At 44.9% G+C, this 25,888-nt stretch overlaps 1 protein-coding gene across 1 annotated transcript in view; it reads left to right on the top strand.

Moving 5' to 3' along the window:
• LOC118786567 (CUB and sushi domain-containing protein 1-like) overlaps positions 1-10,875 on the top strand; it is a 159,322-nt gene extending 148,447 nt beyond the window's left edge. The window contains exons 59-71 of the mRNA XM_036541696.1: positions 407-586; positions 1,313-1,486; positions 1,904-2,077; positions 3,044-3,117; positions 3,265-3,376; positions 3,917-4,096; positions 4,762-4,827; positions 5,086-5,247; positions 5,525-5,637; positions 6,338-6,425; positions 8,076-8,214; positions 9,548-9,716; positions 10,696-10,875. Coding sequence (XP_036397589.1) covers positions 407-586; positions 1,313-1,486; positions 1,904-2,077; positions 3,044-3,117; positions 3,265-3,376; positions 3,917-4,096; positions 4,762-4,827; positions 5,086-5,247; positions 5,525-5,637; positions 6,338-6,425; positions 8,076-8,214; positions 9,548-9,707 — 1,622 coding nt within the window. The 3' untranslated portion in view covers positions 9,708-9,716; positions 10,696-10,875. The remainder of the gene's footprint in view (positions 1-406; positions 587-1,312; positions 1,487-1,903; positions 2,078-3,043; positions 3,118-3,264; positions 3,377-3,916; positions 4,097-4,761; positions 4,828-5,085; positions 5,248-5,524; positions 5,638-6,337; positions 6,426-8,075; positions 8,215-9,547; positions 9,717-10,695) is intronic.
• Positions 10,876-25,888: the final 15,013 nt, after the last annotated feature.

Here is a 25,888-nt window from a genome sequence, read left to right as displayed (position 1 = left end):
GTGAACTGCTGCACTTTCCTGTGGGTCACATCAGCAGTCCTTAGAGTGTGCATCATCAGAGAGTGTTAATCAGCGAGATTACACACTCTGCGCTGCTTCCTGCCTCTGATAAGGAGTTCTTGTTGTAGTTAAGGGTGTTTAGGAAAGGGGGAGTTCAGGGCGAGGAAACTTTAAACGGCAAGTGCAGAATTTATCACAAAAAGGGTATGGAGGTGCTACCTTTGCACTGTCTCTGCTTTCCTTCCAATAGCAGTGAGGACATCACTGTGTGAGTCACATGGTATGGTCACATGATGTGCCCTAGCGAAACATCATGTGACCACACCATGTCTGTCTTTCTCTCTCTCTCTCTCTCTCTCTCTCCTACTCTCTCTCTCCCCCTCTCTCTCTTTTTTCGTCCTCTCAGTGATCAACTGTGGGGACCCAGGCGTACCCGCCAATGGCATGAGGTTCGGGAGCGACTTCACGTATAACCACAGTGTTACGTTCCAGTGCTCCCCCGGATTCACCATGGAGCCAGACCATGCTTCCAGTCTCATTTGCATGAAAGACCGGGCCTGGAACGGGACCAAGCCCACCTGTAAAGGTACTACCTGCAAGCTGGGAACACCAGCCAACATGGTCAAAACGACCACCTGTCCAGATGGTCCAATATACTGCTTGCACTGTCTAGCTAATTGAAAGCTTAGTACCAGGAGAGGAAGCACTTTAGCACGCACACTGATAATGACTTCAAAACCTGAATAGCAAAGTAAACACAGCAGATCTGACTGCATGTCCTGAATCTTGATTTTCTTTTGCAGACAGCTTCAAGGCTAATTAAGTTTTCATATGGTGTAGCTACCTAAAAGAGAAATTAACTATAAAAGAGGATATCAAAACACTAGATACTTGAAATGCTGTACAGTAATTATAAACTGTTTCAAGCAAGATTCTGTCTGCTGTAGGTGGACGTGTTGCTAGAGGCAATTTGCTTGGAGGCCTGAGGGCTTTTAAGGCTTTGTTAGTTCAGGCCAGGTGAGCAGGTGTTACTCAGAATTTTGGAGGACTTCCCATTGATGCTGGCTATGTCCTTGTGAGGGGCTGTTTCCTTCCTCACTGTATAGTTTTGAAGATTCCTTGGTATAAAAAAAACAGTAAACAAAGTTTAAATCAATATTTTGTTTCAATAATTTTGGAGATTCACTTAGGTTCCATTTTTGATTCTTGGAAAATCCCCAGTTGTTAGTTGTCAGTCCCTGGTATGTTGAATGTGCAGCTGATTCTCTCTCTCTGTCTGTCTGTCTGTCTCTCTGTCTGTCTGTCTTGCCAGCCATTGTGTGTGGTGCGCCACCCAGCATCCCTAATGGGCATGTGGTTGGCACAGACTTCCAGTGGGGCTCCAGTGTGAGCTACACCTGTGTGGAGGGATACCAGCTGTCCCTGCCTGCCGTGCTCACCTGCGGGGGCAAGGGGGACTGGAGCGGGGAGCGCCCTCAGTGCTTCCGTACGAGACCCGTAACTCAGACCCCACCCAGACCCCATAACTCCGACAACTGCTCTGAACCCCCCCCCCCCCCCCCCCCCCGGCTCTCTACTCACACATTTCAGCTTTATCCTAATCCTCTCTCTCTCCTTCCTTCCCTTACTCACACTCTCTCCACCCCTCTGTTTCCCCCTCTTCACTGTGTAACACTCTCTCTCTCTCTCTCTCTCTCTCTCAGTCCCTCTTCGCTCTCTCTCCTTCTCTTTCTCAGTATTCTAACAGAATCTCAGTTCAGTTTCATGAACTTCAGATACATAGTATTGTCATGGCTTTACCCACTGTATAAAATTTACTACACTGTATAAAATTTTAAATAATAGTAACACAATAGCAATGCTGTTTCACTGATTACTGAAAGGTGTCTCTCTCCTCCCACAGCTGTGTTCTGTGGAGACCCGGGTGTCCCAGCTCAGGGCCGCAGAGACGACCGTGGCTTCACCTTCCTCTCCTCGGTGGTCTTTTCCTGCTTCCCCCCACTGGTGCTGGTGGGCTCGGCCCGGCGGTACTGCCAGTCGGACGGGACCTGGAGCGGAACGCAACCCTCCTGCATAGGTGAGGAGGGGAACCTCCAGACGCCGGAACTGGTACCTCTTCCACCTGAGGGAAAGCGGCACTGATCCATCACGCCGCTAGCTCCCAAGGGCACTTTCACACCAAGCCACCTGGCAATGGATTTGTATTCTGGGGACTTTCAAACAAACTTTTTTTCAATGCTTTTCCTTACAGACCAGGGAAATGCAATCCACATTCATTTGCAAACAAATTCGGGTTCATTTGATTCGTCTTCCCGCTGCTACACGCAGAACGAAATTCCAGTGGTTTCAAATTGCAACCTTTCATTGGCGCTTGCTTCGCTTGCTATTGACTGGCAGTGGTATTTCTCTGGAGAATATATACACCTATGATGGAGAATGCAGACTCTCTGCCTTGCCTTCCCTCTGTGTTATTTGGTGCTTTTGCCAGGCTGTCGTTTTGGAAATGATTCATGGGTAAATTGTGAGGTGTGCAGCTGAAGGGCGTGAAAGAACATCACTATAGGACACTGCAGTTCGGGGCCCTTATGAGCAGTTAGTTTCCGGTCAAAGCACGTGAACGTGATTGCTTCCACCTGCACACATTTTTGGTGCACCAAAATCATATGCAACAAGCTCAGAATTAACTAGGTGTGGAAATGCCCTGACAGAGCGGTGAGCTGGAATGATGTGGGTTACTGCCGTTACAGCTATCCAGTTTGTTGTTTATTTGCTCATATCCGTTTATCTTTCCATTGTGGTATCCCTCCTGATATTACAACTTGCATTCTCGTAGTTTCAAGTTCAGTTCCGCAATGGCCACTCCACATCCTGTTTCTTTCAATATTTGCCAATAAGCGCACAGTGCTATGACAGAGATATGTCTGTCTCAGAAATGGAAGCAGCACTATGTTGGTGAGCTTGGCAGTCAGGTTGTGACAGTAAGCATGCAGCATTGTGATATCATAGTCACTCACTAGAGCTGGTGGGCGTGCCTGTGTTTCAGATCCCAGTCACACTAGTTGTGTGGACCCTGGAGGCCCTCTGTTTGGACATCAGAACAACTCTCAGGGCTATCAGGTGAGAGTAGCAACAACCTGTATGTTTGTGTAAAGGTTACAATGTATATGTATTACTACTGCTACTGCTACTCCTGCTACTAGGACTAAAAATAATAATTAATAATTGTAATAATAATAGTGTGTGTGTGTGTTTTGCTCTGCATAGATTGGCAGCACCCTGCTCTTCAGCTGTAGGAAGGGCTATCTGCTCCAGGGCTCTGTGTCACGCACCTGCCTGCCCAACCTCACCTGGAGCGGCACGCAGCCGGAGTGTGTGGGTAAGGAGTGAGTCCTCTGTTCTGCATCCCTTTCTTTCTCTCCTCCTCTCCTTCTTTCTTTCTGTCTTACTTCATATCTTCACAGTGTAGGTTTCCTTCCCTGACTTTCTCAGTCCGTTCACCCTGACCTTGTGGGCTTGCAGAGCTTTTCCGGATGCAAATGAAGCTGTGTAGTTATGAATGAAAGCAGTCACACTGTAGTCCTACGGAGCCACTCTGGAGCCAGATGTGACACAATGGGACATGAGCTGGTGGGCACAGGGCCTAAATCATCAACCTCTATCTCAGATAGAGATTTAATTTTTGTGATGCTGTGTCAAATTACGCAGTGCAAGTAAAGTAAAGTATGATAGTGTCACCTCCTAACTAACACTGGAGTAGAGTTCCATTCGGGTAATGACTCAGTCATTTGGTATGGAGCTGTGCTCAGCTAATGATGCGGATGGTACAGAGGTAGTCTTAGCTAATGATGCAGTTAGACAGTGTAGCCTCCGCCAGACGGTGCAGACTCTCATCCACCCTCTCCACCTGTGTCTGCAGCGCATCACTGCAGCCAGCCAGAGCTGCCCCCCAATGCTGACGTCAGCGCTATTGAGCTGCCCTCTCTGGGCTACACCCTCCTCTACACCTGCCAGCCCGCCTTCTACCTGATTGGGGGCTCAGAACACAGGACCTGCCGTTCCGACGGTAGCTGGACAGGAAAACCACCTGTTTGCGCAGGTATGTACAGCACACCTGGACAGAAAAACCCTGGGTATGCGCAGATGCGCATTCCGACACAGTGACACAGTCTTCCCTGCTGCGAATGGCTGAACTCAGTGGTCCTTTTTTATTAAAGTGGATTTACTCCGGTCATTGTGGAAAGTATCTCTAAATTTAAGTTTACAAAGTGCAACAGGCTGATGCAAAAGGCTTGTAAGTGGTATGAATAAGCTGTGATGAAGCATGTGCACTCACTCGATACACTACAGATGAAAAGGAAGGTGTTCGTATAAAATATACATTACAGGTTAAGGTGGAAGTGGTGGTATAAGGTATGCACTATTGATGAGGAGGAAGGCATTGGTAGAATGTATACATTGCAGGTAAAGGGAAAGTGTTGGTGAAACAGTTGTTTAAATAATGCAGCTGTCTTTTGAACAGACATCAAAGTCATGGCACGTGAGGAATCTTCAGAGAAATATTATCTTAACCTGTGGCAGCTCTCTGTGACTAAAGGAACCTTATCCTTCTGTCTGTCTGTCAAAGTGTGTGTGACAATACTGAGGGCTTTTGTGTGTTTGTTTTTACAGTATGTATGAATGTGTATTAAACTGTATAAAGTAAAATGAGATTATGATAATTTCTTTACTCTTGTGTTCAGCAATATATTCTTTTCTTTTCAGCGGACAACAGACCAAGTGGCACAACCTTTGGAACCATACACGAACCACCTAATTCAAAACTCCCAGGTGAATCACATATCATTTGAGAAACTACAAAGATATGAAAAACTCTACTAAACAGACATTTTGTGGACTTGATGTTGTTAAATGATAATGATAATGATGTTGTTAAGTGATAAATGATATTCTGTTAAAAAAAATCAACCACCAGTTTGACACATTGAACCGGCCTTCTCTTTCTCTCTTTCTCTCTTCCTCTCTCCCTCTCTTCCTCCCTCCCTTTCTCTCTGTCCCTCCCTCCCTCGCTCTCTCTCTTTCTCTCAGTACCCGCTGGTGTCTTTGCGAAGGGCTCCCAGTGGAAAGGCTCCTACGAGTACTTGGGGAAGAAGCAGCCAGCCATGTTGACCGTGACGGCCTTCGATCCCCTCAGTAACCATGTCAACGGCACTCTGACCGACCACAGCGGTGTTGAGCTGAAGCTGGCAGGTAGGCGTGCCTTGCGCTGGCTGGTGTAACCCCCACCTCCAGCCACAGCGGTGCGGGGACGTCCATTCTGTCTCTCAGTGGGGCTAACCTGAGGGCAGAGCTGGCGTTCAGCCTGCAGACCGGCATCATCAGAGGGAGACAGTAACCTCATTGCGTGGAGATACTGGGAGAGTGGCCCAGAGAGCTTATTGCGTGTGACATGGGAGTGAGGTTTTGGGCTCTGGTAACGCAAAACAGCAGTAATGTTCTGAAGGGTTTTCCATGTGGACTCTTTCAGGTGTCTACAGGACCGAGGACGCCCACCTGCTGGTCCAGGTGTACCAGATCCGTGGGCCTGTGGAGATCTTTGTTAATAAGTTCAAGAGTGAGAGCTGGGCTTTGGATGGACACGTGAGTCAACACTGCATTGGTCCTGTTCATGCTTGCATCAGAGAGACTCACAGAGCCAGACACATAGATAAAGAGAGACTGACAGGTTCACAGAGACATTTGAAATTAAATTTGAATCAGAGACAAAGACAGAAAGAGGCTGACAGGCAACACCAACTCACAGGTGACATGGCAGGTGGCACTGGCAGGTGAGTGGTTCTGTCCAGGCTCCAGGTTAAGATCCAGACCGCTGTGCTGCGGGGTCCTCTCTCTCTCAGTTCTACCTTTGCACGCTGGCTGTCAGTGAGGGGGAGAGGGGGGTGAACACTCAGCGGATTCCCTTTTAATTAAAATGCCAGCTGAATCACTGGGAGATCAGCAGTGGACACCTCAGCCCCAACTTATCAGGCACAACAGCAGCAAGGCTGGAATTAGAATTCAGTCAGGGACACAAGGTGTGTGTGTGTGTGTGTATGTGTGTGCGTGTGCGTGCACATGCTTGTGTGTGTGTGTGTGCGCGTGTGCCAGTAGGTGCGTGCGTGTGTGTGTGCGAGTGTGTGTGTGCGTGTGTGTATGTGTGTGCATGGTACAATTGAGTATACATTTTTAATGAACGTTGACCCATTTTTCAACTCCCATCAAAAGGAGCTGAAGCCTGAGCGAAAGTGTTGAAGTGTGGTGAGATGCACGCTGGATGTAATTAATATCAGGTGTGTTTTAGGTGTCATACGTGGCCTCCACCAATTCCTTCGTCTACCAGGGCTTTGTTCGGGGGAAGGGCTTCGGTCAGTTTGGCCTGCAGAGGATAGGTGAGTGTGTCGCCCAGGTTTTGTCCCTCAGGCCTCTGCTGTCACGTCACTTCCTATAAGAGCAGCCTCTTGACCATCCCACAAAATCACATGTGCTCTGCAATTCTGGTATCCGAAACACAGTGTGACAGCTGCGACTATCATGATGAATTGTCGCAGGTGAGCTCTGGTTTGGGAGCTGTTGTGACCCTTCTGCCCCCCGTGCCTACCCCCACCTTTAGATCCCTGCGCGTCATCTGCATAGATTTCATAAAATGTACTGCAGGATGAGTGGAAAGATTATATTCAGGATGTGTGTGCATCCCCAAGCTTATCTTACTTTATATTGCGCACGCCGCCAACATTTCTGAGAAAGACTCAACGTTTCAGAATTCGAAAAAGCATCCTTTTGGACTTGGTTTGTGTCTGAAAAGAAGAAGAAAAAAAGCACTCTAAATAAAGACGCGCTCTTACCCTGTGAAGAATCCTTCAGACTTCCTGCGTCTGATGTTCCGCGGGCCGCGTAGAGGAACGTTAGGCCCTGGCTCGGCGTGTGATCCTCTTGGACAGACGGGTCTCTGATTAAAGAGCCAGCCCCGTGCTCAGCGGGCTATCACAACTGGGACAGCAGGTGGCGGCATGTTTGGACAGGAGGCTTTGTGTCAGGCTCGGGCTAATGGAATCAGCCTGTTTGCCGGCTGAATGGCAGATGCAGGCCTTCCCCGGGAACGAGACGGGATTGTGCAAATGGCACAAATTCTGCGGGGTAGAGACGAGGGTGAGAGGAGTTTCCTATTGAGCGGGTGTTTCAGTCTCCGGCATGATGGGGGACGTTTAATTGGATTGATTACAGGCGGCGGTTTCGACTCCATTTGGGGTTGCCCCACCACACTTGAACAGCAGGTGCACCGTCTCTCACGCTTTTGTAAAAAAAATTGCATCGCCCCACGGAGCACAGAGCGATTTTGTCTTTGAATCCTGATGCCGCTAATTAAAAGTAATCACGATGATAACAGAGCCGGATGTGAGGAGAAACAGCACTTTAGTAACAGGCTGTCTGTACATACGCTGCGGGCGACCAGAGCTCAGCAGACGGTTTGCAAGCACGAATGCCACAGCTGCTAGTACAGGGAGTACATGGACATCCTCCGGTCCATTTAACATTGATGATAATGATGATGATTATGATGATGATGGTGACGATGAAGATGATTATGAGATAATAATGAAGAAGGATATGACGTGTTGGCGGTGACAACGATGATGATGGTGATGATGGTGGTGTGGCTGGTGGTGGTTGTGACTAAAAAGAGGAGGAGGAAGAGGGTGACGAAGATAGACTTAATGAATGTGAACACAGTGATTATTACAGTATTTTTTCCTCATGTTTCTCATTGCTGACCAGTATCATACGATTAATAGTGCAGCACCTCTGTGTTCTTGTAACCATGGAAACTAACGACAGTGCCTCATCATGTGAACACTGCAGTGAGCCTGGGATCAGTTTGATTTTTGTGTTTTTGATTTGGAGTTTGGTAAATTTCACAGCTTCTCTTGGGATTTGTGACACAGTGACATTTGTTACACAGTGTAATAGCCATAAAGGCATAAACAGCTTGGCAGGGCAATGTGAGGATTGGCATTCTAACTCTGTCCCGGTCCTTCCCGCAGATTCGGAGACTTTCGGCCGGGACAAAGAGATCATGAGCTACAGCTTCACCTTCAACAGCAGCTCAGTGGCTGCAGCCATCCTTGTACCTTTCATAGCCACCATCATAGCGGGGTTCGCCCTGTACCTCTACAAACACAGGTACTGATCCTCCTTCCACCATCCCACCTGCACCAGCAACCAATCACCTGCCACTCGCCCTGCATCCTGGCTCCCCGTCTAAACGATGGAGCACTTAAGTCTTCTATATAGCATTTAAGAGGTATTACAGCAAGCGATTTGGACATTGACACGAGCTGCTGTTGACGTTTTGATTATTGCAGCACTCAGCCTGCATTCAGGACAGCGCCGGGTATTATGGCTTTTTGATGGACTGTTGCAAGTTGTAATGTGGTCCGATGTTTTCTGTTTCTACCGCTGTTCATGGGGCCTTATTATATGCACTTCTGTACCCTTTGCTTTTTCAGTAAAAGCAGATAGCAGATAAAAGCCTTTGCCAGGTGACTAGACGGGAATGTAAAAGTGGTCCAGCCAGTCGCTACAGTCAGTTACACTCAGAATAATAGCTTGCTTTGTTCAACACATTTACAGGTCACAATGGCTGAGTATATTTCAAAAGTATGCCTTAGAGTTGCTAGCTCTCACCTTCCAGTTGTAAGGCACCACATCAGTCCTATCCTACCCTGTCCTATCCAGTCAGCAATCCCTGGATAATTTAATGTATCAAACAAAACTGTCACCGAACCAAATTATTGACCAGTTCAAAGTCATCATCAATAGAGAAGCAGCACAAGGCTAAGGACTGCGGCAATAAAGGATCATGTTTGTTTGATCTGCTTGTTCATTTAACCTGTTTGTGTTTACTCATTGAAGACATTATAGTGTTCATTTCAGTTCACTTGAAGTCTACGGAACCACATTCTTAACATTGGAAGACTATATAAAATTAAATATGGGTAATTTTTTTTTACCTCCAGATGAGAGCTGAGTCCCAGGATCTAGGGTACTAGGGTAATGAGAGGAGAGTCCTGTAATGGCTTGACCTCTTTTATGTTTTCAGTGACCCTTTGATTTCAGTTAGTCAAAGCATTTTTTTGTGCAGTGTTGCTTGGCTCACATTATTTAATGACAGATAACAAATGGCAGCTTCACCCATTAGATGGGATGACGCCTCCAAGTGAAGGTCGAAAGTCAACACCCTCCATTCCTATCTCTCCAAGGGGCGGTCCTGCCAATCAGGGAAATGAAGGACAGGAAAGTTAAAGTGAGAGAGAGGGGAGGAGGAGACAGGGATGAGGTTTACCATCACCACACATCGATATGTGGTACCTGGTGATTTTCATTCAGCTGGTTTCCTGTGGGGAATCTGATTTCCCCCATTTCTACAAGGCTCTAAGAAGTAGGTGTAAGACTCAGATTATGAAAACATGAAGCCCTGTGAGCAATCCTCATCCTATGTGTTCTGGTGACCCAGGAGAAGACCCAAAGTCCCCTTCAACGGTTACGCGGGCCACGAAAACTCCAACGGGAGAGCAACCTTCGAGAACCCCATGTACGACCGCAACATACAGCCGACGGACATGGCGACCGGCGAGACAGAGTTTACAGTCAGCACTGTGTGCACGGCGGTGTAGCGCCCCCTGGTGAGTGTCAGGAGACCGGCGTCCCGGCAGTGACAGTGTCACTGTCACGCGGCGCGTCTTTCGCAGCGTTGCTTAGAATGCTAAAGGATTAAAGTTTGATCGTGTTTCACAGCCCAGTTCCTAAGTCGTTTCCCCCCTCTGCTTTAAATGGTCTGTATTTACTGTGAAAACCAACAAGCGAGATAAAAAAAAAAAAGCAGATCAGGGGAAAGGGATGCCTGGAATGCGCTGCTGACTGATGCTGAAAGCTGCTATTCATTGCATTATTAATTACCTCAGCAGATGCCTCCATCCCATGCGACTCACTGTACACAGAATACTTCTTTCGACATTACGAATTCATACAGCTGGATATTTACTGAAGCATTTCCAGATAAGTGGTGCCTTGCGCAGGGGCCCAGCAGCAAAGCCCCACTCTGGATCTGAACTGGCAACCCATGGGCTACAAGCACATCTCCCTAATCAGCGTGAGGCACTGCTTTATTAAGATCTCTGCTCTAGTCTCACGGTTAGCCCCTCCACCCCTCACTGTGTGACTGGAGCAGACATTTAAAAGGCTGTCCCTTTGCTGCTGTCCCACCGAGGAGGGACTCACTGGAGGACTCACTGGAGAGTATCTGAATGTTTTCTAAAAATTATAAACTGACCAACAAGTCACCTGAAACCAGATTTTCCCCAGTTTTACAGATCTTTATGCATCCTCTGTGTCCCAACAATCTTCCTCTCTGCCTCAAATGCTTAGGCTAAAATTTCACCCTCTCTGCCCCGAATGCTGTCTAAGATCTCACAGTGGCACTCACGACACAGTGCAGTATATGCATTTGACTGTCTCATTCAGGTTCATGAATCAGTTTCTGAAGTACTGGGTTCATGAGTTTGAATCTGTCTGAAATGATCATGATATTAACTGATTCTCATCTCCCTTCCCTCCTCTCTCTCCTCTCCTCCTCTCTCCTCTCCCTCACCTCTCTTCTCACAGGTTGCGGTCAGTTGTTGCCTGGATTCCCAAGGCAAAGGCTGTTCTGTTACATCATATGTCTTCATCCAGACTCCGCCCCCAGAATTCTGTGTCTCCGGGTTCGAGGGGGCGGGTCCACGGCCGGTGTGTTGGCAGGAGGCAGCGTGTGAGGAAGAAGAGTCGCCGCGGGGAATCTATAAACTCCACCCAAGATGCAGGAGCTGCTCACGGCAAAGGCACCTCAGTCACGGTCCTCTATCATAGGCCTAAAGCTGAGTCGTGTTTCTCTGTCAAATCCAGACCTGAAGCTGAGTCACGCTTCACTTTCACTGACCTAAAGCTGAGTCATGCTTCTCTGTCATTGACCTGATGCTGAGTCATGCTTCTCTCATAGACCTGCAGCTTCTTTTTCCTTGGGGGACCAGTTGCTACTCTGACGTTGTGGCATGGTGAAGTATTTTTAATTCAAAAACAAGGATTTTTTTTTCCTAGACTGTACGTCCCCCCGCTCTGCATATCCAAGCGCTTTCTCTCCCACTCCCACAGTTTTAACCTGGCCACAGACTGAGCTGTCCTCACCTTGCGCATGGAAAGGAAGTGGAGTGCGTTCCCTGGAGAGCGAGCCCGTGTGCTGGCTGCGACTGTGACGCAGCCCCCTCAGACACGCGGGGGTCCTGGGAGCGTTCTGGGGGGGCGATCTGCCTTCTCCCTGCTCCTCCTGGCTAATTGATATTGATTCCTCACAAGCTCTCACCTGAGGCTGCGCCAGGCTTTCCCGAGAGGAGTTAACGAGATTGGGATTTGGAGACTTACAGTATGAGGGTGTGGGAGGCGCTTTTGTGGTCCCCCTTTGATCCTGGAGGAAAGATTGCAATTACCTGCCAAGAATGCAAACCAAAGACAGGGGTTTGAGATGGAATGGATTTGTCCTGGGAAATCAGTAAGATGGGAAAAAAAAGATATATATGGTATGGTGGTTTGTGTGTGTGTGTGTGTCTGTCTGTGTGTGGATGGGTGGCTGGGTGGGTGCAAGTAAGTGTATGTGTGTTTGTTTTTATTACCCAAAAACCTGGAATCAGACTAATTGCAAATGCGACATTGTAACAGCCTTCAGAAATGAAGTTTTCAGTTTTCTCAAAGCTCATTGGTCCATTACCAGGGTGTGGATTTCAAGGTGCTAAGTCACTCACTGGTTCAGTGGACAGGGTCTCTGTGGCCTAAAGACAGCTCCATCAGTCCCCTTGTATTCTCCTGTCTCCACTCTGGACTGGAAGGGGGCAGGAGAGCATCCTCACACTCTGGGACATGTGACCGCGCACGCGTGTTCTACCCTGCCTAGTTTAACAGTCACAGGGCAGTGAGACGCTGTAATACGTTCTGTTCAAAATCACTGTCAGTGTTTATTCTGCAGTAATTCACTGTCTCTAACCTGAACATGGCGTTTTAAGATTTCGTTCATGTATGGCTACTGTGTCAGTATGAGTGCGTTTGAAAAGACAATGACCGCTATATGATCCGAACCTTCTTTCTGTGTGGTGTCCCTTCAGTTAATGGGAAACATGTAAGCGCGGTGCCAGGCAGGAAACGGACAGGCGGTGCCAGTTTCAGCAGAGCAGCATCGGCAGGCTGGATCGTTAAACAGCTGCTGCTTTAAATGATTCATGTGCTTAGCAGACACCCTTTTCCAGGGCAGCCCTACAGGACGTTGAGCGCTATGTGAGTAACTTTGGGTATGTGCAGCCTCGTTTTCATCACTTTTCTTTTATCAGAGGGTCTGAAGTGACAGCCTTCTAAGAGGTGCAAATCAAACCATCCACAGGTGTCATCAGCAGCGCTGAAGGTGTTTTCAGGGAAATCGGAGGAAGCTGTCTGCATTGACGCCGTACTCACGTGGTGACTCTTTTACACCATCCCCTGTGGGAATTCTAGTAATTTAGCCTGGAATGCAGACCCCCGAGGGCAGCAAAGGTCATATGTCACAAGTGGAATACGCAACTCAGTGTGGCATCCTGAGTCTGTACAAGCGGTGGCTATAAGAATTATATCTGCTTTCATCTCAAAGTGAGGAAAATGAAATTTATAAGTTACGTAAAATAACTGCTGAGTGGTAGTAGCTAAGCTGATAGCAGCAGCAGCAGCAGCCTCTCAAAGCACTTGCTGTGTGTTTGTTTAGAGAATTCCAGTCATGTTATCTGTGTGCAATTAGTGATGTCTGCCCCCAACCACTTCTTCAGACTCACTTCAGCTAATGGTGCTATTAGGGAGGGTCATTTTGGTACCCTGTTTTTGCCAAAAAAACAGTGCTTTAACAGTCATTTATCATCAGGCTGATGTACTAATGACGTTGTATGATGCTGGTCCTGAGTAGCTGCCCTGTACCGGTATTGCAGGAAGTGCATGATCTGAGCATATTCAGTTCCAGTTGTTCATAAAACTATGATGTATGACATTGCTGATGTTAATGTTTCTCATCCTGTAAGTAGTTAATGGAAAATAGTGTACGTCCCAAAGCTTCCATCAGCTGCCATATGCTGTCAGCAGCATTTGCTCTTCAGCAGTCTTCTGAAGGCCTGACAGTGGTTTGTAAAATGAAGAACAATTTACTGCATCAGGTTTCCAGTCTACCTTTCACTGTCACAATATTGCTGTAATTACTGCTGCAGTTTTTACTTTTAAATCCGTGGCTTATCTCCGCAGCCTGGGTGTAATCTTTCCTGGTGCTTGTTGAAACAGACAGGAGGAAGTGTGAGAAGTAATAAAAAACAGACACTTTCCCTTGAGTTTTTTTTTTTTTTTTTTTTTTTGTCAGAGCGGTTGGGAGACACATTATCTGAAAACCTGCCGCCACTCTTTAGCGTCCTTAGCTTTGTCCTCTAATTTCATTCCAGACTCCTTAAGCTCTTTATGAAAGGAGATGGTGCTGTCACTCTCTGTTCGGTGTCTTCTTGTAGCAGACAGCTGATGAATGCATTCGCCCTCTCCCTCCGTCTCCTGCTCAACAGCCGAAGCAGAGTCCCGGTAGCGTTTCGGTAGGCTGTTACACACACAGCCTTAGTCAAAGTAAAATCTCTGACACCGTGACAAACCGGCACTTGAGTACGTAGATGAATGAGAATGAAGACTCAATTCACTGATTCTTCTGGTATGGGCAATATGGGCTCATTTTTTTTTTCTCCCGAGTGAAATCGGATTGCCTTCGGAAACTGAACTGACAGCTCGTGTGTCCCGATTGCGGAGGGTGGCATCTGTCTTTTTCTCTCTCTCTCCGCGGTTCAGATGCTTCATGAATGTCACTGCCGATGTGTGGACATATGGATCAGGAGATTAGATTTTGTTTGAAATGCGACTAGACTTTGTTTGAAATGGGTGCACTTGACGTGTGGTTTGGCAGTCACCACCGTGGCAGAGCTATGACTGAGCGTTTGGAAAAGAGAGGGGCTTCAGACCGTCCTCTCCTGATCCCATCGCCTTCCTCCAAAAATCACACTACATTAAGGTCTCAGCACATTCTCTCCCATATTTCACCACATTGTCCCCCATATCAGATTCTCCCTCAGATCTCACCACTTTCTCTCCCCAGATTCCATTGCATTCTCCCTCAGATCTCACCACATTCTCCTCCAGATTCCATCGCAGTCTCACATGACCGTATCATATTCTCCCCCAGATCTCATCACATCCTACACAAATTTAACCACCCCCCCCAATCTCATTGCGTTCTCCCGCTCTCCCAGCTCAGACGCACAGCAAAGCAGATAGAAAGTTGCTTTGTTTACCTTGCATACTTATTAAGCAGATGCACAAAGAGGAAAAAAACCCACTTCAGATTCTAATGAGCTGTTTTTTTTCATCGAGGGGGGGGTAAGGGTTCCAGTTTAGAGCACTCTTCAGAGAAGACGTAGACCTGCCAGGGAACAGCCCCAGATCCCTGGTGATCTCAGTCTCGCTGCACATCGAAGCTTTATGTCATTTCAACATCGGGGAGACGGAGTGCACTTAATCAAATGCCAAGCCCGTGGTGCTGTGTTTGAACAGAGACTGACAAACTCTTTAGAGTGGTCTCCAAAGTAATTATTCTTTATCTTTGTTCCCTTTTCAGTCTGTCATCGCTGTCTGTTTATTCGTATGCCCCGCCACATTTAATTAGGAGCAATCAGTTACGAATGATATAAAGACATCTGAATATGTAATGAGTGGTGAACTATTCAGAGCAGTGCATAGTGTTCATGTGCCAAAGAGACTGAGTATCTAAATGTATGTCAGACAGAGAGCACTGTGCCCCAGTATGTAAGCTTGCCAGCAGTAAATGGATCGTTAGCAGTGTGTCATGGGTATAGAAGTGAAGTGGAACCAATAGGTCGTAGGTTTGATTCCTCAGTGAGACACTGCTGTTGTATCCTGGATCCAGCAGTATAATGTAAGCTGTAAGACTGACCCTGGATAAGAGGCTCTGCTAAGCAACCAATATAATTAAAAAATTTGATAATTCTCCATAGTTTTTTTTTCTGAAAATGTACTTTATTCTCTTTGTCCAGCTTTTACTAAAGTATGTCATAATTCAGTACATAAAACCTGTTTTAAAATGTAGTAGCTACACTGACACAATTGCAATTGGCAAAAATAGTATTTTCTTTGTCCGTTGTATGCATGTGCTATGGGTTATGTTGAATTTAATGTTTTCTCATTTGTAGATAAAGATGGAAAATATGCCCCCTTTCTCCTTATCCAATACCTTCTCCTAATAAGAAAAAATGAATACTTTATCATAATTTATGAATATTTTAATATTTAAAATGTATAGTGTCAAAATATATGGCATACAATCTTACAGTTATTACCATAAAGGGGATTTCTTGCACGTATTATACAATGCATCATCAAATTACATTACTTGCTGTGTATTTTGACATATATGCATATTTATTTTGTTTTTTGAATATTACACTGAATTGATATGTCTCATCCTTCAGAGGTGTGAATAGATTTCTTTCATAGAAAAGGGGAAGAAGTGCCTGTGTTTGTTGGGGGAACTTACTGAAAGTTAGCTGAAATGAAAGGTGTTTTACTGAGATGGTAAAGAGCTCATGCCCACTTTGTAACTGTTTTTGTGGATAGGAATTCATGATCAATAGGCTATTTCTTTCATTTGCCTTACATTTTGCTGGTGGAAGTAGTGCGTTTTATTCCTTTTTTGGTTTCTAAACCCTTTGACCCAAAGAATAATTTTCTGGGCCTTGCCTTCTGCCCATGTTTGGAAGGAAAAGGGGCAGGATAACACCTTGAATCTTTCCACCCTTCCCCACCCAAACACCATCCATGGCGCTTAATCCAGTAAAAAGCTGATCTTTGCAGGACCATCCTTGATTCCCGTGTTCAAGATCTAGCTATTCAAGATAGTGGGTGGTATGTAAGGTTATGACTGGATGTCCCATGGACATGTATTGATGGAGCCCTCTGTCCAGGTAGGGACCAGTGGAAACAGATGGGGACAGATGGCAGATGTCATAGATACAGAGGAAAGACAGATGTCTGAACAAGGAATGGTGGGATGGAGGTACAAGAATGTCGTTGATTATTCTTTAAACTGAAATGCTTTGTTACACGTGATTTGTCTTATTGACCAGCATATTCTTTTTTATGTTACATACACCTAGACCCACTCTATGTCTGATATGTTTTGCTTTAGTTTTCTTTTCCTGTTGTAACTTTGTACACATGCAGCATCAGTCATGAATGGGTGATGACCACATTTAAAAATGTTTTCATCATCAAAAACCTTGTCGGGATAGCAAAGATACCTGAGAATCCCCTCTCTCCCTCTCTTCCTTTCCTTCTCTCCCTTCTCGATGGCAGTAGAGTTTCTTGTTCACCAAAACAATTTGTTGAAAAGGGGGGCTTGTTTACGGACCCATACTGTAAGGAGGGAAAAGGACAAGACTTGTGGAAGTATGTGTAAGGAGACTAAAGCTTTTTTGTAAAGAGATATATTTTTATTAAGCTATATTTGTAAAAGAAAAAAAGAGACCCATGGGGCCTGTTAATGTCCTTCACTATCATAGTACAAAATACTAGAGGAAAAATTTAAAAATCCAAATCAACTTTTTGTAAATGTAATAAAAGCTGTATATAAGAGTATATGTATTTGCATACATACTGTATATATGTAATATATATCTGACATGCTGGTCTGCAAAATATAAATTGTATTTTATTTGTCTGTATATGATGCTTTGCATTCTGTCTAAACTTATTCTACTTTATTGAAATCTATTTTAAAGTGTTTTTTGGAATAAAAGTTAAAACTGTTTGCTGTTTGAGATTGGTAGTAATGGGGGCAGTGGGAACTCAGCTAGCAGTTGAGTCTTGGGCCTGAGTTACATCCAATTTGTGTGTGTATGAGTGTATCCGTGTGTGTGTGGTGAGTGAGTGCGTATGTGATTCGTGACTGTGTATGGTATGTGTATGTGTGTGTGAATGTATGTATTTGTATGTATGTGTATTAACTCTATGCACCTTTCACTGTTTGTGGACGTTTTGGACGAGCCTCAGTTTCAGACAGATGACTAAGAATCTGCAATAGCTATTCACACATTCCGTATCCATTTTGTTCAGTACTAATTTGTTAATGGAAAATGCCCAGAGTAAAATCTGGAGGCCTGACCATCACCATGATGTAAGATAATCTTCACCTCTAGAAAAAAAACATTTGTATGTTAGTGTCCCTCACCTCGGGTGTCTCTTAGAGTCTGATAGTATAGATTGTCAGGATTGTGTAAAAATATGTCAGCAGGATATTCCATTGTTTTGTCATGTGAAAAAGTGTCAGTTGACACAAAAGTATGCTCAGAAATGCGTTAGATAAAAATAGGAAAGAAAAGCTAAAAAGAAAAGCAGAGAGGCAGAGATTGTGACTTTGTTGTGTACAGTCTTTACTGACATCTGATTGATCACCATGTAAGATCCATGTTTCTGGTGCATAGCAAAAATGTTTCTACATCCTGAAATGACAAAGATATTAAACTAAGATAAATCTGAGTTCTTTTTGCAGTAAAGGAAGGAACTGCTGGTGATGCAAAGATATAGGTAGGAACCTATATTTTGCAGATCCAATTTTATGCTTACTAATGATGTATTCAACACATTGAAAGCAACAAGCCTCCTGCACACAGCAAACTAAACAGAAAGTTTCCCTGTTGGAAGATGACCAAGCTATTCAGGGAAGAATGAGGTAAGCTCATTTTTCAGCTTTCAGGTTGTAGGGGTTAAGGCAGTTCCATGTGGCAGAGATTTTCTTTTAACTGAATAGGTTCAGATTGCTCTGACTCCACGTCCCCCCTCTACAGAGGTTAAACCCAGCACGACAAAGGCAACGGCCCTCACTGTTACGGGCAGCTGATCTCTCTGCACTATGGAAGCATCTAAAAAATTGTACTTAAAGCTGCATTTACCCAACACTAACCCGAGTCATAATTATTATTGTTAAAGGCTGACACTGGTCTAGGGTCAGTGCTTTGGGGCAGAATATATTTATACCTCCTCACAGTAACAAAATAGAGAGAATGGCTTACGCAGCTTGTGTATATATGCCCCTGTGTTATACCTCCACAGTCCTGCATCATTCATTCCTCAGCGGCCATGACTGATGACAGAAGTGGCACGCAGCTAGAGATAGGATGCATGGTAGAGGTGGTTCATATGTAGCTGTAGGTAGTGCCAGTCTCTCATGCAGTCCTGCATCCCTCAGCCCTGCCCTGTATCAGTCTGTCTGGACAGGAGTGTGGTGATGCATGCAGGGGTGCAGATCCGAGGAGGAGCACAGTGCAGGCGGTGAGCTGTGACCGTCCCGCTCCACTTGAAGGGACAGGACGAGCTTGCAGCCACTTTCCTCTCTTTCTTTCTCTCTCTCTCTCTCTCTCTCTCTCTCTCTCTCTCTCTCTCTGACGTGACCCTTTGCTCCGAGCTTGCTGCCCGGGCAGGTAATTATCCCTCCGCTTCCATCTGGCTCGGAGATGAAGAATGGCTCTATTGATTTTAGCGGGGTAAAAGGTGCGGACACGTGGGGTGAACTCATCCACCGGGCAGCATGGAAAAAACGGCAGGAAAAAACCCCACCTCTTTTCAGAGGGCAACGTGCAGTGCAGCCAGATTGCCTGATCTAACAAGGAGGTCCAAGTAATTCTAGTTAATCCCTGGCTCTGGCTCCAGAGGGCAGGGAGGGTTTGGCACGAGAAGATTAATTGAATGCCTGCAAGGATCATTTCTCAACTGCACACTTGTTTTTTTTTTTCTGTTTCTGCGGAAAAGAAATCACTGAAACAAATCGCATTCTCGAACCAATATGACAAAATGATAACTCTTAAAAGTGTCAGATAAAAAAAGGACTCCATTTTAGACCTTTATAGATTGTGTGATGTGTGTGTGTGTGTGTGTGTGTGCCTGTGTACCCGCCTGCCCGCACGCGTGTGCCCGTGCACATGTGTGTATATAGGATTCAGAGCACGTTGCAAATGCTGGAAAAAAAAAAACACATTATCGCCTAGACAGCCCAGATGACACCCTAGACGTGACATTCAGGGGGGAGACTCATGCACCTGTAATTCTCACCATGACATGCAATGTGTTTACACCTCAGTCTTTTCCCTCACACCTTCTGTCAGCGTTTTCCACATCCTACATCGCAGACAGCAGATGCCTAAACAGTAGGCTGAGCAGATCCATATTCTACCTCCCTCTCTTTCCATTTTTGTTGCTGTCTCTCCCTCTCTCTTCCCTCTCCCTCTCTCTCACTCCTTCCTATATTCTCTTTCTCTAGGGTGATAGGACATCTTTTTTGGATCTAATGACAGCCTTGGCTAATCACCCTTTAATAGATCAATCAGGCGGACTAATGATGGTGGAAGGGGAGAGAGGAGGGACTCTGGGGAGCCATGTGACTGGCAGGCAGTTGCTGAAGCCAGACAGGTATGCGTTCCCCTCACAGCTAAGGAGAGGCTATGACCTGATGGTAATTAAGAGGCTCACTTGGATAATCACAGAGCAGATAATACAATATGTTGATGAATTTCTGCTGCAGAGGGATTTCAGACAGACGGAGAACAAAAATACACACCACGAACAGGAGTATCCTATAATGGGTGTGTGCAAAAATGTGAAGCCCTTATAAGGACTGTGACAATCTAAGCACTAGGATAACCAATCAAATACAAGCAGGAAACCCTTAAAAGGATAAGGATGATCAATCACCAGAAAAAAAGCACATGGGGGGGCCTTTTAATATCTGAGTTAACCAATCACTATCAAAACACACAGGAAGTCCCATTGAACAGTAGGATAACCAATCACTATTAAAACATGCAAGAAGCCCTTATAATGACTGGGATAATCAATCACTAGAAATACAAGCAGGAATCCCTTATATTGATTGAGATAATCAACTACTAGAAAAGAGTTACTATAATAATCAGCATCTCATTGTTCAAACTGTTCTGAAACAAAACCAGGAAAGATCCCACAAACTTCATCTCTCCCTGATTACATGAAAGACCCTCACTCTGACATTGCAAGATGAGAAAAATAGATGACACGCTACTGTACTTTTGGTGCACACCATCAATGAAGAGTTGTTTTATGAAGAGTTCTCTCCATTCTAGTTAAACACCATCAAGCAACATTCCCCAGCAGAAGCTTCACCACCAATAATCTTGGTGAAGATGATTGTTTTTTGTGACTCCACCGAGTCCGTTAGATCCTTGAGGTGTTCCAGAGTGCAAGAGTCTTCAACACTGTAGATCTGAAGTTTTGGCTTCAGGATATAGTGTTACATCCAGACAAGATTCTGACGAATGTGATTATTTTTGGTTGTATAACCTCAAAATCACGACTTTTGGGCCTAGGAGTGCTGCTGTGACATTCCAGTTGTTGATTGAGGTTGTCAGAAGTCCATCTTGTTTTGTCTTGGCTGCTGGCATCATAGTTTGCTCCCCTATTCTGGATCGAGCCTCTGTCAGCCTAAGGCTTTCACCATATGAGGACGGTCATCCTAAGGGGTTTCACCAAAGAAGAACAGACTTCAAACCATCCAAGACTACTAAACTCCTGGCATGTTTCTTCCATAAACCACCTATGTCTTGCCAATATCAAAAAAGTGCAAAGATTTCTTGGCCTGGTGGAGAGGTGTGACTCATTCACACTCAGCATAGCAGAGCTGGTCGTTCAGTCAGGCGCCACTGCCAAATGTTCCTCCGGAATACCCTCAACAGGAAGGCTCAGCACAAACTCTTCAATACATGGCACCAGTAAACTACACACTAAAACTAAGACCTCAAGAATTAGATCATCTTGATTTTGTCAAGATCTTGATGTGGTGTGAGATTGACTACCTGTTAAATTTGATGAGTGTTTTAATGTCATTTGTGACAAATTTCCTTCAAGTTGGATAAGAGATTAAGATAAAGATGTCTCACTCCCTCTTCAAAGATGTCACATTCAGTTAGGAGGTGTGACAAATTTTGCTGGGAGTATTTATGTTCTGAAAATGAATATTGCACCAGATCATTTCTCATTTTCTTTAATATCATTCAATAGTAAACTGTTATCAAAAACAAATGATCATGTTTACTACTGACAAATAATGATCGGTGAGAACACCCACATAGCTGAAAAGGGCCTTGCTTATTTCTTTTTAATTCATTTATTTTTGGTTTGTTTTTGAGTCCGCGTGATTATGGGTTAGATGGGTTCCTCAGGGAATATTTTTGCTATTTTTTATCTTCCTGGTTTTAACTTTCCTTTTTGTTGTTTATTATTAATTTTTGATTTCTTTCCAGGGTTTCCTCTAGGTGTTGTTTTCAGATGCTGAGCCTTGTAGCTACATTTCATGTGGACATAGGAATTCAATAAATGTCTGCAAGTCATATTTATAATTAATTTGTCATTTATTTTGCTGCCAATTGATTTCTATAATAATTATACCCTCTCAGGTCAAATAAAATCCCTGTCTGTCTGTCTGTCTGTTCAAGTTCCTTTGCCAGACAGTCAGGCAGAAACACTATGCTGGATTACAAGGAAGGAAAGAATCTCTCTCTCTCTCTCTCTCTCTCTCTCTCACTCTCCCTCACACTCTCTCACTCTCTCTCTCACTCTCACACACACACACAAATACAAAGTAGATGGGTTTCTTGTCACCAGAGTAAGAACAGAAGGCAGGAGACATATCTCTCCTGAATATCTGAATATTTCTCCCTTCACTTGTAGCATGTGACTGGCCTTGCAGTGGCCTGATGCTGAGGTTGGACTCTCAGAGCCCATTCTTCAAGCGTTTAAACTGGTCCCATCAGTGAAACGTTAGAATGACCTGTTTCAGAACAACACTCATCCATCACTAATATTGAAACCTTCTGATGATTCTGCGCTGGAAACACAAAACCAATGCCATCATCCATGAAAAGGTTACAGAAATACCACACACGATGTGATTAGACTACACTGAAACATCATTCATAGAAATCTTTACAATGATTTGTGGAATAACAGGCTAGTCTTACATTTATTGCTGGGAAAATTTTGAAGTCTACCATTAAAGGTTTGATATGAATTCATTTTAACTGACACTAAGCACAGGATATGCAACGAGAAATGTCTTGAGTTTTATTCATAAAGTTAGTAAAAAAAAAGACACAAAATGCACTTTAACTGTAAAGTAACATGGCAGGAGTCCTGATGTTTCACAGAGCTTGAAATCCCACACATCACATATTTTCCTAGAGTAGTTCAGGTAAAGCGAGTGGTGTTCTGCCTGCCTTTTGATCCCGGGAACAAACAGTGGTGTGTGAACCCCTGTCCACCCCACTGCCTGCTGCAGGCCCACGCTGTTTGTTTTAGTCTGAGGGTTAAGAAGTCTCACTCTGGCACCTGTGATATTTTCCCGAGCACCGGGTGGGACTTGCGGGGTAATCTCTTCAGCTACAGGGGAAACAGCCATGGCATTTTGCTTTGGTGTTCCAAAGCCCTCTCTGCGTTGTGATAGGGCATGGGCTATAAGGAGCATTAATAAAACCCCCTCTTTTGATTTTGTAATTTACAAGTCTTTCATTATGGAAAAATATGTATGTGACTAATAATAAATAGCTGCACTGTGTAGCTACTCCGGCGTGTGCTACCTTAGGTCCCTGCTCTAATCCTCAAGGCTGAGAATCACTCGGATAAGTTATAACTAGATCAAAGGAAACCTCCTGCAATTGGGATGGAGAAACATAAAACTTCCTCTGTGTGTGCTTTTCAATTTGGATGGTACCCCTACAGAACTGATATTGGTCCGGGTGGCAGAATGAGCACTGGGATGACTCTGGGAGCTCTGGAGGGTTAGAAGAGGAACAAGAAAATTGTTTTTTGGAATGAGGGGAAAACACACACCGCAGTGTTCCCCCCAGATTCTCTATACACGGCCTATGTAGTCACCTGCTTCTGCCATTGTCAAATTTGCAAGTGTTCTGATTTGCTTATGAGCATTCTTGAAAAGGAAGTGGTCTAAAACGGAGTATTCATAGTCAGCACATGAACACAGATAGCGTCAAAACCAATTAGCACTTCCTAGGCAGAGGATGTAAGGAATGCTGGAACTGAGTAACTGACAATAGCATAACATCCGTGGAAACAAGACCGAGGGTTAACCAAGATGCATTGTTCTGAAGTTTAGATGTAGTTTGTGCTCTCGCACTGATCACATTAGGATTAACCTTTAGTACACTTTTCCTAGCATTGTAAAGTTGGGATCCTTTAAGTCTTCTACATACCGTTTGTTAAATGCGAGTGTTTGGTCAGGTATGTAGCGATTGTCAGTGAGTGGAAAATTCTTCCCTAGTGTCCATCTACACTGTAAGTACTATATCAACTACAGGCAGCTGTGGTATACAGCTAATAGCTATGCAATATAGTGCTGTATTAACTTAGCAGGCTTTATCGATACCCTGATTTTCTGTATATACAAAACAAGTAACTTGATTTTTACCACAAATTAGTTTGATTAGAAGGCTATTAGAGACTATTATTCTACAACAACAAAATAAAAATCAAAATAAAATGCTTTACAATGCAAATTACTTTTTTGTGTAGTGTACGTATTGGACATACATGCAATACAGTGCATGTGTACATCTGTGATGTAGTATTCTAAAACTTATGACACACGGTGCAACTGAAAGAATCTAATCGCAACTCAGATCATTCATTTGTTCATTCAACCGATGTAAAAAAAATGGAGCCGACAGACTGTGACTGTTAAGATCCAAATCTGTGGGATCGTGCCTGGAGAACTGGGCGGAGGCAAGGCATTAGCTAACGGTCATGCAGCACATCAGAAGCTCCCCGGCTCTGAACGGGAGACCAGAGGAGCGTCACAGAAGACTCAGCAAACCGAGAGCCGCAGCCGCAAATAAAGTTAAAACTATTTCCCATTTCCTGTCCGAGCCTTTGGAGGAATCTGTAGTCGTGCTCGGCGCTGTGCGTTCATGCGTGAAATGAGTTCTAGTGAAACAGAGGCGATATCACGGGGGTCTGGTAGCGGGTAGCCCTCCCGCGCCGGTGCGGTAATCACACCATCGCGTGTGACAGGCGTGTCACCGACACCTTTCGCCCGCACGCTCGCTCACGCTGGTATCGCCGCCGCCACGATGGCGGCCCCCGCTCCACGCTGGCGGCGTGGTGACAGGCTGCCGGGGTGTAATGGGCAGGGAATGGAGGCACGTCTATAAATAGAGATTTAAATGGGACAGCAGCTCATTACTTCCCAATTAGACAGTGACTAATGAGGACGTGCCAGTGTGTGGTGCCATTATGAGGTCATAACAACATGGAGCAGGAATCTATCCATCACTATGGACCCACCCACTGAATGCTTTCTGTTTGGAAGACCCCATTGTGCCATGATTAGATTGTTTCTGTTTATCAACCAATTGTGTAAGTAATTAATCAGCCATGTAGTATGTCTGTGTGTGTGTGTGTGTGTGTGTGTGTGTGTGTGTGTGTGTGTGTGTGTGTGTGTGTGTGTGTTTCTGTGTGTGTTTATGTGTGTTTGGCACCTCAATCAGCAAGTCTTTCAATCTTTGAGTCCATTGCATGAATGGCTGTCATTTTAAACAGGTACACAAATCATTCTGTCAGTCAGTCAAGCACCTTTTATTTGATATAGCACTCTTGGCAATCAGATTTTCACAAGGCACTGTATAGTATACTATTTCCTGAGGGAATTACACAAATATATTTTTTAGATCCTTATTAATTTATGACACTTCTACAACACAACAGAGGCCAACATTGCCATGGTAACATGGACTGATAGACCAGTTAAGATGATTGATTGAGAAGAAATGTACACTCAAACACCGTTAGAGGATGTCCCGGAATAATGTGTGATTAGTGCACTTTGGCCACAAAGTAGTGAAACCAGGATGCTGTCATTTCATTGGAGTGCTGCTCACTTTGCCATCCGTTCAGTGATTGAGTGGTTGAGAGACACTGCTGTTTCTAGGGCAGCTTAGTCACAGCCAGACCTCTACAAACCTCCCATAAATCCAGACTAAAAACAGCTTTGCTCTGCTGAAGTTCTGCAAAGCCAACACAGAGATGGAGAGAAAAGTGCAGGATAGCTTTAGTGTCTGTTCTAAAAAAAAGAAGTCTTTCAGAAAACTACAGAACACTCCGCTCTGGTTTAATTACAGAACCAGGGCCTGCTTTGAGTTCCCCTGTCTGTCTGTCTGTCTGTCTGTCTGTAGTGCCGCTTCCACTTTTGTTTTATTCCATTGTTATTGCTCTCTCAGCCGTTCCCCCGCCGCCGCACGACGCAAGCACACCTGCTTGTTCGGATCCACAGCGATGGAAATCAACAAACACACAAAGAACAGAGTGCTGTTTGCTTTCAGCCTCCCTGAGCAGGACCCACAGCAGACGCCTTGCTTACCAAGGGGATCACCAAAAGCAGACACTATAACAATCCAATTCAAATGTCTTCAGCCGGGAAGAGGGAAACTGACAAATGGAACTGCATTTTAAATCTGAACTTCAGACTGATTCTAGGGAGCCTGGATGGGCTTTAGTCACGGTTATATAATAATTTGATTTGCATTTGGCCTACGTGTTATTTCTTGTATGTATTTGTATGCTAGTATGCATGTGTTTGTAGGTAGCCTGTTTGTATGCCAGTGGGTTTGTTTGTATGTTA

This window comes from Megalops cyprinoides, chromosome 12 (assembly GCF_013368585.1).
Source record: "Megalops cyprinoides isolate fMegCyp1 chromosome 12, fMegCyp1.pri, whole genome shotgun sequence".
Lineage (NCBI taxonomy): Eukaryota > Metazoa > Chordata > Actinopteri > Elopiformes > Megalopidae > Megalops > Megalops cyprinoides.
The sequence above is the reverse complement of the archived record's forward strand: the minus strand, read 5'-3'. Positions and strand labels throughout refer to the sequence as shown.